Here is a 12,876-nt window from a genome sequence, read left to right as displayed (position 1 = left end):
CCTGCTTACCCGACAGAGGCAAGGGACAGGGAGGGACAGAACCAACCACAGGGTAACAGCAAATACGGCCTGGCTTACCCAACAGAGGCAAGGACAGAAAAAGAGCTCAATCCAGGGTGGCTCTCAGACTTGGGCCAGCCAGCAACCTTGGCTGGCTACAGAAACAGCCAAATCCATACCACAATGACTGCTCCGATGAGTGGCAACAAGGCTCCATGAAGCAGTGGTCCTTCAACCAGGCCGAGAGATCACAAATGGTTTCACTAGCCTTCCATCAGCAGATTGCTCCAAAGGGGACTAACAAGACAAACCAGCAACCCACACTCAACCCCAAGGCTACTTAGATTCCAAGCCCCAAGATGGGAATCAGATGCCTATTATTAACTCAACCAATCAAGGGACAGCTGGAAGAGCCGGAGTCCTGAGTCCACGGACCGGACCGTGAACCGGAATGCGGAGTTCACGGACCAGACAATGACATGGTGTATAGAGGTAGAGAATAACAGAATGCAGAATGAAGTGTAACAGCCACAGAGAAAGTGTAGTACAGGTAAGCAATAAGGTGCAGGGTCATAACGAGGTAGATCGTGAACTCAAGGGTTGTTCTCTCACGTCTTTCTGCAGATGTGCAGTAGAGAGCATTCGAACATGTTGGTATGAATGGTTTTGACACTCCACTGTGGCGGGCAGAAGACTCTGTAACGGTTTGTCAATACTACCCATCGGCAACAGCCTACTCACCATCAAGGACTTATATAAATAAAGGGGCTGGAAGTATCATCAAAGATCGTACCCAAACTGGTCATGAACGCTTTGTCCCACTCCCATGAGGGAGGGAGCTGCATAGCATCCATGCCAGGAGAACCAGGAGATAAACTGTGAGTGAAGAACAATGAGAGAAGAACTGACAGCAGTATGTTTTTTTAACATAGAACATGGAATAGTACTGCACATACAGGCCCTTCGGCCCACAATGTTGTGCCGACCCTCAAACCCTGCCTCCCATATAAGCCCCCACTTTAAATTCCTCCATGTACCTGTCTATTGGTCTCTTAAATTTCACTAGTGTATCTGCCTCCACCACTGACACAGGCAGTGCATTCCACGCACCAACCACTCTCTGAGTAAAAAACCTTCCTCTAATATCCCCCTTGAACTTCCACCCCTTAACTTAAAACCATCTCCTCTTGTATGGAGCAGTGGTGCTTGGAGTTTGATCTTTTAAAGTGTACCACCTGACACTTCTCCGGGTTGAACTACATCTGCCACTTCTCAGCCCACTTCTGCATCCTATCAATGTCTCTCTGAAATCTTCGACAATACTCTATACTATCTACAACACCACCAACCTTTGCATCATCTGCAAACATGCCAACCCACCCTTCTACCCCCACATCCTGGTCGTTAAAAAAAATCACGAAAGTAGAGGTCCCAGAACTGATCCCTGTGGGACACCACTAGTCACAACCCTCCAATCCGAATGTACTCCCTCCACCACGACCCTCTGCCTTCTGCAGGCAAGTCAATTCTGAATCCACCTGGCCAAACTTCCCTGGATCCCATGCCTTCTGACTTTCTGAATAAGCCTACCGTGTGGAACCTTGTCAAATGCCTTACTAAAATCCATGTAGATCACATCCACTGCACTACCCTCATCTATTTGCCTGGTCACCTCCTCAAAGAACTCTGTCAGGCTTGTTTTCTTTTTTAAATTGATATAGAATCATATTTTAACAAAATAAACTTTATTCATAATAAAATATTTACAAGATTGAACCATGCGATGAGCTTTCATTTGTTACATTTGCTGTCAATGCTTTCCGAACTGATGTTTATGAATGATATGATTCACATTCACACTCACCAACAACCCTGCTGCCAGTCCTGTGGCTCTCCAGCACAGTATACTGCTACGATAATTGAGGGGCTTCCTTGACCCACGCTGCCCCTCCCTCTCTGGTACAAGAAGATCCCTACATTGTGTTCCTGTCCCACCGAGCTCTTGCGGTGGCTGCAATGAGCGTCAGTGTGTCCCTCAGCACGTACTCCTGTGGCCTGGAATGCGCCAGTCGACAGCATCCCTCACGGACATCTCGATGTACCGGCCGGTAAAATTATGAAAGGAGAGATGAGACAAAAGAATGAAAGTTATTTCCACTGGTCAGTGAGACTGGAACTAGGGGACATATCCTCAAGATTAGGGGGAGCAAATTCAGGAAGGAGATAAGGATAAGCTGATTTTCCCAGACGGTGGTGAATCAGGAATTCTTAGCCCAGGAAAGCAGCAGAGGCTACCTCATTAAATAAATATTAACATACAGTTAGATAAGTATTTACATTGGAAGGGAATGGGGAAATGGCAGGTAGGCAGAGGGGCAGCTCCCTCAGAGAAGGTCAAAGATCTCCGGAACTCTCTTCCTCAAAGGTCATAAAAGAGGAATCTTCAAAACAGTTTTAAAATGGAGGCAAAAGACAAAAGGTTGCCATGATCAGGTGGGACCGCGGAGTTGAGCTGATCAGCTATGACCCTGTTGATCAAGGAACAGCTTTTGTGTTGCCCTTAAGACATTTATTTGACTTTGTTGGGTCTACGCTTTAAATGATTTGTTTGTAACTATTTTCTAGTTAAAGTTAAAGGTTGATAATTATGTTATAGTCGAACAAAGGTAAATTCATTGTCTATGGTATATCGCGGCATGTGATGACGTCACCTCCGGTTTCGCCGTGTCTTACATGTAACTTCCGGTTCGGAGAAGGTGAGAATGTAGGTGCCATGTGTGCAGCTTGATCGTGAGGAGGCAAACACGAGGAATTCTGCAGATGCTGGAATTTCAAGCAACACACATAAAAGTTGCCGCTGAACGCAGCAGGCCAGGCAGCATCTCTAGGAAGAGGTCCAGTTGATGTTTCGGGCCGAGACCCTTTGTCAGGACTAACTGAAAGAAGAGCTTGTAAGAGATTTGAAAGTGGGAGGGGAGGGGGAGATCCGATATGATAGGAGAAGACAGGAGGGGGAGGGATGGAGCCAAGAGCTGGACAGTTGATTGGCAAAAGGGATATGAGAGGATCATGGGACAGGAGGCCTAGGGAGAAAGAAAGGGGGAGGGGGGAAGCCTAGCGGATTGGCAAGGGGTATAGTGAGAGGAACAGAGGGAGAAAAAGGAGAGAGAGAAAAAGAATGTGTGTATATAAATAAATAAATAACTGATGGGGTACGAGGGGGAGGTGGGGCATTAACAGAAGTTTGAAAAGTCAATGCTCATGCCATCAGGTTGGAGGCTACCCAGATGGAATATAAGGTGTTGTTCCTCCAACCTGAGTGTGGCTTCATCTTTACAATAGAGGAGGCCGTAGATAGATATCCTTCAAATAGACAACTTCAAATTCCTGTGTGTTAACATATGAAATGATTTATTCTAGGCTCAGAACATAAATACAATCACAAGGAAGGTGAGTCAGTGACTTTACTTTATTAGGAGGTTCAGATTGTCATGAAACAGTTTAACAAACTTCTACAAATGTCCTGCTGTAAGTATCCTGACAGGTTGCATTATGGTCTGGTACAGCAATTCAAACATGCAGGAATGTGGGAAGTTGCAGAGTACTGGACCCTGTCCAATACATCACTGACACACCCCACCCCACTTTGGTCGTATTTACATGAGACACTGCCTCAAGAAGGCAAAATCTGTCACTGACGATCCCGACTGTCCAAGTCATCTTCTTGCACCTACCATCAGACAGGAGGTACAGAGACCTGAATTCCCACACCACCAGGTACAAGAACAGTTACTTTCCTTCAACCAGTCAGTTGTTAAACCAACCTGCACAACACTAATCACTCCAGATTAGCAAAACCTCACCCCTTCCATCAATTTGCACCAAAATGGACTTTGTTTTTCTTGTCTTCATATTGTGTTCCTCCTGTAAATACTGTGCATAATTTATGCTTGATTAGTTTCCCTTGTGAAAGCTGTTTCTATGATACCGTGTGCCTGTGTTGCTGCCTCGGGTTTATCATTGCACCTGTGCAGACATGTACTTGTGTATGTGACAATAAACTACCTTGACTTTGACAAAACTAAACCTCATCCTGGGACTGCATTTCCAGTACATTTCATCACACACGACGTACTGGATGTGTGGAACACTCTGAATACTGCTGAGGTCATCAATAAAGATTAATGACATGTTCAAACCCTTTTCACGGACTTTCTGAGTTCCACCTTAGTTTCACTGGGCTTTAAGGATCTCTGTTTTATTGGACCAGACTCTTTGCCTATCAGTGACACTATGGAGAGAAGTTAACGATCGAGGGCTTGTCTCTTTCAGAACTAGGCAGCAATCTCCCCAAAAGCTTGAGAGGCAACAGCTTCCCTGTCATTGCTCTAGCTATGAGCCCGAACCTCCATCCCCCATTTTGTTTCCATTCCGTTCACTGTTTCCCCAATGTAACCAGCTCAGACACACTGTCAGTTCACTCGGCAGGTCAAATGTTTATTACACAGAGAATATCTGCACATATTCACACTGATTGCTAGAATCAGATATCACAATTCCAGAGAACAGTCCACTTCATTCTAACACAATGTGCACCTGAACTGCAGTCGGTAGGAGAGAGTGTGAGAGAGCTGGGAAGGAGACACCGAGACTAATTTACAGATTAGACGTCAATATGAACAGCCTCACCTGTCAGTAGCAATGGCAGAGAATCAGTTCTCACGTGCTGGTCTGGACCTGAAGTATTAACTATGTTTCCCCCACTGCTGAGTGCTCCGATTTTTCTGGTTGTGTTTCAGAGAATCGGTGCAGTGAGATCTGCTCAGTGGGTCCAGAGAAGTCTGAGACCTCGGAGAACGTGTCCCACTGTGTTAACTGGTGAGCAGTGTGAGTGGTTCAGGGTTTTCGCATGCTTTGTTAGTATATGGATTTAAGATGAGATAAAGTTTCTCAGTGAAGCTGTCTGTGTAAGTGTGGATGTGACACATATTGTCAGCATTGTAAAATGACACCTGGCCCCGCTCGTAATCCAGGTAAACCCCCAGTTTTCGAAGTTTTATTTCCAGATGGGAGATGACATTTGGTATCTTCACTGAATTAGAAGAGACATCAATAACCCACTGTCCCTGTTCCGGTGTGTAGGAGATGCTTCCATTCCTGTTTACAGACTCTGTGCAGACACCCACAACCCAGCTAATCTTATATCCAACATACACCTCCCAGTAGTGCCTCCCAGACATGAAACTCTGTGAACTCAAAACACACAAATCTTCTACAAATCTTCTCGGGTGATCCTGATGATTTTGATCGGTGGTCCCGTACTGCACACTCATCAGATCCGGAGAGAGGACGAGATCATTGTGAGCTGTATCCAGGTCCAGTGTTAGCTGCTCTGGCACTGAAACAAAACAGTTACAGTGAGAAAACCAGATGGAACCTTCCAGCTGAGATGACACTTCACCTGTGAGTCTGTTGGGTTTATACACCGTGTCCAGTGCTCCCCATGTGGTCTCCTGTATATCAGTGAGACCTGACGTAGATTGGGAGACCATTACACTGCGCACATGGGCTCCATCCGCTAGAAGAAGTGGGATCACCCAGTGGTTCTCCCTCGACTGTCTCGATGAGACCACACTCTGGCTGGAGGAACAACACCTTATATTCAGTCTGGGTAACTCCAACCTGATGGCATGAACATTGATTTCTCAAACTTCCAGTAATGCACCCCAACCCTCTCCTTCACCATTCCTCATCCCCTTTTCCCCCTCTCAACTTATCTCCTTGCCTGCCCATCACCCCCCCCACCCCGGTGCTCCTCCGCCTTTTCTTTCTTCCATGGCCTTCTGTCCTCTCCTATCGGTCACCCCTCCCCAGCCCGGTATCTCTTTCACCAATCAACTTCCCAGCTATTTAATTCATCCCTCCCTCTCCAGGTTTCACCTATCACCTTGTGTTTCTCTCTCCCCTCCACCGCCTTTTAAATCTACTCCTCGTCTATTTTTTCTCCAGTCCTGTCGAAAGTTCTCAGCCCGAAACGTCAACTGTACTTTTCTCCCTTGATGGTGCCAGGCCTGCTGAGTTCCTCCAGCATTTTGTGTGTGTTGCTTGGAACTGCCAGGATCTGAGCTGACAGTGATGACCATCGTCTCCTCCCTCAGCCCAGGAAGTGTGGAGACCCTGGAGGAGATTTCAATCCCCACTGCTCCCTCTGTCCTATTTAACACTGTACAATGTCACAGTGAGTTATTTGTTACAGGGCAGTTCAATCCCATTTCTCTGCCCAGCTGACTGTATTCTATGATGTTTTATGTGGCTGCAGTGCTCTTTTTAAAAGCTAAACAGGACAAGCCATGACAGCTCCATTCCCAGTGACACAGCAGCACGTGAAGGGCCAGGACTGAGTGGAATTTTATTATTTCAACTGCAGATGCTGGAGGTGTGAACCCAAAACAGAAATGTATCAGTACAGGCAGCATTTCCCATGGTAGAGCGATCAAAAACAAGAGGGTGGAGGTTTAAGGGGAGAGGATGGAGATTTAAAGGTGATCTGTGGGGGTAAGTGCTTTACACAGAGAGTGCTTGCTATCTGGAACATTCTCCCAGAGGAAGTGGTGGGATCAGATACAACTGCCAGGTTTAAGAGACATTTAGACAGACATGTGAAAAGGCCAGGCACTGAGGGATATGAGTCGAATGTGGGCATGTGGGATTAGTGTACAGTAGATGGCCAGAGTGGGCTGAAGGCTTGCTTCTATACAGTAGAACTCCACGACTCTGTGAATAACCAGGACTGGGTGACAAAATCTGTGCTCAAATAAAAATCGAAAAATGCTGATGCTGGAAATTTGAAATAAGAACAGAGAATTCTGGAATCATCAGATCAGGTTGGAACTGTGGAAAGAGTGTGGAAAAACTGTGAATTGATGTTTTAGGTTGTAACAACGATCTGTACTTACAAGTTGATTTGTGGCAAATTCAACACCACATATCAGAGGGTATCACTACTTGAAACTACAGGTTAGTGTCAGAATAAGGGACAAAGCCTTCGGATTTGAGAGGAGGAGAAATTTCTTCCCTCGGAGGGAGATGAACCTCAGGAATTCTCTTTTCACAGAAGCCAGTTCTGTTTAAGTCACAGAATTTATGAAGGATGGAGGTGGATCAATCTCTAGATATGAAATGTATCGGGGGTAATCTGAGAGATGAGGGATGGTGGAACAGACCTGATGGGCCGAGTGGCCTTATTCTGCTCCTATGTCTTATGGTCTATTAGGAGAGAGCAGGACCAAGGTATTGAGACTGATGATCATCCATGATTGTGTGTGTGGATCAGTGACGATGTTTGCATGCTCCAGTGTTGGCTGATAAATGTGATGGATGTGCTGAGTTGGGCTTCAAATGTCCTGAAGGTTTTCACTGGGCTGCACCACAAGGGACAACCAGTGGATTGTCTGAGGAAACACTGCCTGGGAGTTACAGTGGGCTCAGGTGTAACCTGCCTCTGAGGGGTAAACAGTGGAGCAACACAAAATGGTAAAGAGGAGGTGTCCCTAAAATGAGTGTTCCAGTCAATGGATCAGCGATGGCGGGGAGGGAAACAGTCTCAACAAGGCTGTTCCATATGGGGGCAGCAGGCGGGGGTTCTTGGGGAGGGTCAGGAAACATTTCAGGACATTGCTTATGTCGGAATGTGGGTGTTTGAAGCAGAAATGTTGCACACATTGAACAAATGCCTGATGAGGGATGGTAACTGATAAATGCAGAGTGTGGATCTGGAGCCTTGGAGTATCAGGTATTACAGGGGAGAAGGCGGCGGGGCAGTGGGGAGAAGGGGAATTACAGAGAAAGAGAAAGGTACCTGGTGAAACCACGGCTCTCATTTCCTTCCACACTTTGAGATACCTCAACCTTCCTTCAGCCACATCCTCAGGAAGATCGACAGACACCACTCCAGGACTGGAAACCGGCAGCTCACACCTACAAGGTCAGGGACAGGAATTAGTGACACACATTACCAAAGACTCTGTCTGCACTTCTCACTGCCTCAGTAAAGCAGCCAACATCGTCAGAAACCCCACCCACCCTGTACACTCTCTCTTCTCCCCACCCCTCCCATCTGGGAGAAGGTACAAAATCATCAAAGCTCACCACCAGGCTCAGGGAGAGTTTCTATCCTGCTGTTATAAGACTATTGAACAGTCGCTTGTACGATATAATGGACTGAAGACCTCTCCGTCCATCTACCTCGTCATGGGCTTGCAGCTTATTGTCTGTCTGCACTGCACTCTCTCTGTAACTGTAACACTTCATTCTGCATTCTGTTGTTGTTTTCCATTGTAATACAATACTGTGCAGCAGTTTTCGGCACATTTACTGTATATAGTTAGCGTGCCGAAGACATTTGCACAGTATTGTAGTAATTTTATATATTACACTGTACTGCCGACACAAAAGAATAAACAAATTTCATGCCATATGTCAGTGATGATAAACCTGATTCTGATATGGGTTTCTATTGTGGACTGAGAGTGGGAAGGTGACAGGGAGAGGGAAATCCTGGTTGGGAAAAGGGGAAGGGAGAGGAGAGGGATCTAGAAGCACCAGAAAGACATTCTGTAATGATCAATAAACCATTGTTTGAAATCAAATGACCTTGCTTGGTGTCTCAGGGCTGGTTGTGTCTACACCTATGCCACTCACTGCCAGCGGACTCCTTCTCTGCCAACTGTCCCACACCCTCCCATTGTTCTCCACCCTCTCCATTCCCAACAGAGGTTTACAAACTCGCTCTCCATTCCACATTGACAAGTCAGTATTGTGCAAAATTCTTACACTGCTGTAAAGCAATAACCTGTACAGAAAACATGCAAAATGAAGTTTCATGTAACAATAATAAATCAACTGCCAATATACATTAGAGACACAACAGCAACCTGGTCTCAGAATTTCAGTTAAAATTTACTTACCTCTTCAAAAGGGCTTGAATATCCTGAGGGGAAAGAGAGAGAATAGAATTGAGAGACACAGTAGCTGAAAATCTCTGGAAGGATTCACAGTGAGGGCTGGAGTACAAAGGCTAAACACTCAGCCAGAGGAAAGACTCAGAAACATGTGATTGTTTTCCTTTTTTCCATCTTTGCCTGAATTAGCTTTTGAGGACTGAATTTAAATAATGTTCCATTGCAAGACCCTTCACTCTGAGGGTGACTTCTCTAAATCCTCTTCTCTTCTCAAGAATTGAACTGTTTGAACAGCTACTTCCCTTCAACCATTCAGTTCCTTAAGCCATCAGCAAAATCCATTCACTACAGTTTAGTATCACTGTGACCACTTTGAACTCTTGTATTGAAATGGACTTTGCTTTAACTATATTCTTTCCCTGTACAAGTTCTGTTTCAATTGTTGTGAGGAGGGTCACTTTCTAGGATCAGTAAAAGATGCAGAGGGCTGAAAACTCAGGCAGCTCTCTCACAGCACTCCCTTCCCCAACACTGAAGACATTCTGAAAAGGCAATGCATCAAAAAGATGGCATCCATTATTAAGGGACCTCTCACCCAGCACATGCAGAGATTACTGTCCTGGAGCTCCTGCTTTTCATCTTTCTACCTAACTCTCTATATTCTCACTTCAGAACATCCTCTCTTTTCCTGCTTTTTGGTTTGTACCAATACACACCAAAAGCTCTGGATGTCACCTTCCCACTTCAGAACTTTGTGGAACTGATCCACCACATCGCTGACCCGAGTTCCTGGGAGACAACATTCCACCAGGGTGTCTCTTTCATGTCCACAGAATCTGCTTTCCGCTCCGCCAACTATGGAGACCCCTATCACAACTGTACTCGTCTTCTCCCCACTTCCCTCCTGACCCACAGAACTGCAGCTTCCCACATTGGTCATTCCCTCTAATAGCATCTAAAGCCGTATACTTTTTATCGAGGGGAACGGCCACAGGAAAACTTGCACTGGCTGCCTGATTACTCTACCTCCACTGACACTCACCCAGATATCTGTCTGCTCTAACTAAAGGGTGAGTACCTCCCCGCAGCTCCTCATTTTCCCATGATATGGAGGTCATGAGCTGCAGCTCCAGTTCCCTAAGACAGTCTCTAAGGAGCTGCAGCTCAAAGCACTTTGCCCAGGTATAGTTACTAAGGAGACTGGAGATCTCCCAAATTTCCAACATCTCACTCAAGGAACATGCCAGTACCTCCAAATCCATCCTCCGTGCACTAGCTCCATGTACTAACAGAGAAAAAAACCCCACAGAATGCAGTGTGGGTATGACCAGGTCTGACAGTAAATAAGTAAATGTTTTGGGGTCAATACCTGAATTTCCACTGACAGGGAGTCCAGTACTTTGTATCTACTCAGATTAGTAAATCAGCCATTTGCAGGTGATTCTTGGGAATGCAAGGATCTTTGCCGGAGACCAGAATTGAACTAACAACCTGCTTACTGCGATAGTGCCACTGGTCAACCAGCCACACGCCAAACCTTCTCTCTTCATTCTGCACTGTATTTCAATCAGACAATAAAAAGACTGACAGTGACAGGTCCTTTCCAGCTGTACGATGCTGTCTCACAGCAAAATGTAAGCAGCTGACTGTAAATAATAACCACAATGAAAGAAATGTGTGGTAAACCATGTACATAGGTTGTAACTGGGTTACCTGTCTGGACACGCCCCTCTGCTGACTGCCCCTGTGGCTCCTCCCACAGACCCCTGAATAAAGGCAATTGTGCCACTGCTCCTCTCTCAGTCCAGGACAGACATACAGCATGGACGAGGACCCATTTTACTGTTAATAAAAGCCTTTCAGTATTTACACTACTTCCAGTCTTTTGGAGTAATTGATAGTGCATAGAAGGTTGGACTGTTTTCATCACCTGACCTCATTGTTTGACATGAGAAGTTGGAGACTGGGTTCTGTATGTTGTAAAATGTCCAGTGTCACTTGGTTCAAACCTCCATCCAAGCAACCATACATACATACCTTACTGCTCACCCAACCTCTGGGTATTCTTTGGACATGCAAGACAGTGTATATGCTGGAATCTGTAGTATCTGGATATCTTGTATTCTATATATAAACCATCTGAATCTCTAATATTTATTAGACTCCAGTTGTGTTACTCGCACCCAGATATCCAGCCTTTTATGTAATGAGCTCCTCCGGCCTGTCTGAGGAGCCGGAGAGCACTGTGCTCTGAAGGTTACAAACAGCAGCTGAATTTGTAAATTATTCTCTTAACGAGAGTGGTTAATCTCTGGTGTTTTCTGTTTAATCATGTTAAGTTGATTTTGACCAGTATGGACTTGCTGCATCCTGTGATTATTTAAGGGATCCTCGTTTAGAGATTGTTTCATCTTGTGGGGTCACTCAGTCAAGCCACAGATATTCTGTTGGAATTCCCATGTATGATCTCTTGTTTCCGTCTCTACATTGGACTCTGTCATTGCTTTGGACTTGGGTTCAGTTAATGCCAGACTTCACTATGACAGATTTATATGGATGCCAGCTGAACCCCTTGATTACTTCCCAGTCTGTAGCTCAATCCTGGATATCCATTATCTTATATAGAAAACACCCTGAACCCTGAGATTAGATCCCAGCCTGCAGCCTACGCCAGGGGTCCACTATTCTATATATAACCCACCCTGAACCCATTGATAAGATTCCAGTCTGTAACTCACCCCTGGATATCACAGTTCTGATAAAGCAACTCCACTGGAAACCTTGACAATTCATTTGCCTGTATAGACGCTGCCTGACCTGATGTGTTGCTCCATCATTTTGAGTGTGTTTTTCTAAGGCAGGGGTTCCCAACCGATTTTATGCCTTGAAGCCTCACCATTGACTGAGGGGACCATTGCTGAAGGGAAGCAGCTGTTCTTGTACCTGTTGGTGTGGGATTTCAGACCTCTGTAGCTCCTGTCTGATGGTGACTGTGAGAAGATGACTTGGCCTGGACGATACGGATCATTGACGATAGATGTTGTCTTCTTGAGGCAGTGTCTCATGTAAATACTACCAAAGGTGGAGAGTGATGTGTTCTTGACACATTGGACAGAGTCATGACTCTGCAGCTTCATACATTCCTGCATGTTCAAATACCTGTATCAGACCATAATGCAACCACAGAAACTGTCAACAGGACATTTCTGGAAGTTTCTTAAAATGCTTGGTGATGTCTGACCCTCCTAATAAAGTAAAGTCACTGACCCACCTTCACTGTGATTGTATTTAACATGCTGATCCTAGAATAAGTCATCTCATACATTAACACACAGGAATTTGAAGTTGCTGGCCCTCTCCACCCAGAGGGATTTCTCCCTTGTTCTTGATTTTCCCCCCAATGAAGACACCTTTCCAGTATCACTTTTCTAGATCATTTTCTCTTTCACATTTGAATTATTCACCACTACCCCTTCCCCCACTTCATTGTACCCAAAGATTTCCCAATAACTTTTTTGCAGTCTGTGTTTCTAAAACCCTCACCAGGCTGCCTTATCCCTCCACAGTACAGGTATCTTTCCCAAATTACCTATTGTGTTGGAGCTGAGGATGGGGAGTGTTCACTGTGTACAGATCAGAAGGTGGGCAATTGGACAATAGATGTTGAGAAGGTACTCCCCAATTCCCAGTATCTCCAGAATTTCAAATCCCAATATGAAACACTCCAGATGTCAGTGGATGCATGGAGAAGATAATGAGCTGATGAACATTGTATTGCACAGGTAATGTACCTGAAGGTGTGGAGCCTGTAAAACAGGTGGGGTGGGGGTCTGAACACTTCTAAGGGTGAGTCTAAGACTACAGAGTTCAATGTCTTCTTACCCCAACCCCCACCATATACACTCCTTGTCTCTGA

At 45.4% G+C, this 12,876-nt stretch overlaps 1 protein-coding gene across 1 annotated transcript; it reads right to left on the bottom strand.

The window, feature by feature from the left end:
- Positions 1 to 4,619: 4,619 nt before the first annotated feature.
- Positions 4,620 to 9,024, bottom strand: LOC134346673 (zinc-binding protein A33-like). Its single transcript, XM_063048168.1, has 3 exons — positions 8,967 to 9,024; positions 7,859 to 7,977; positions 4,620 to 5,398 (listed from the first exon to the last, which is right to left on the bottom strand). The coding sequence occupies exons 2-3, from the start codon at positions 7,878 to 7,880 to the stop codon at positions 4,872 to 4,874; spliced, it is 549 nt and encodes a 182-aa protein (XP_062904238.1). The 5' UTR covers positions 7,881 to 7,977; positions 8,967 to 9,024; the 3' UTR covers positions 4,620 to 4,871.
- Positions 9,025 to 12,876: the final 3,852 nt, after the last annotated feature.

This window comes from Mobula hypostoma, chromosome 5 (assembly GCF_963921235.1).
Source record: "Mobula hypostoma chromosome 5, sMobHyp1.1, whole genome shotgun sequence".
Taxonomy (NCBI): Eukaryota; Metazoa; Chordata; class Chondrichthyes; order Myliobatiformes; family Myliobatidae; genus Mobula; species Mobula hypostoma.
The sequence above is the reverse complement of the archived record's forward strand: the minus strand, read 5'-3'. Positions and strand labels throughout refer to the sequence as shown.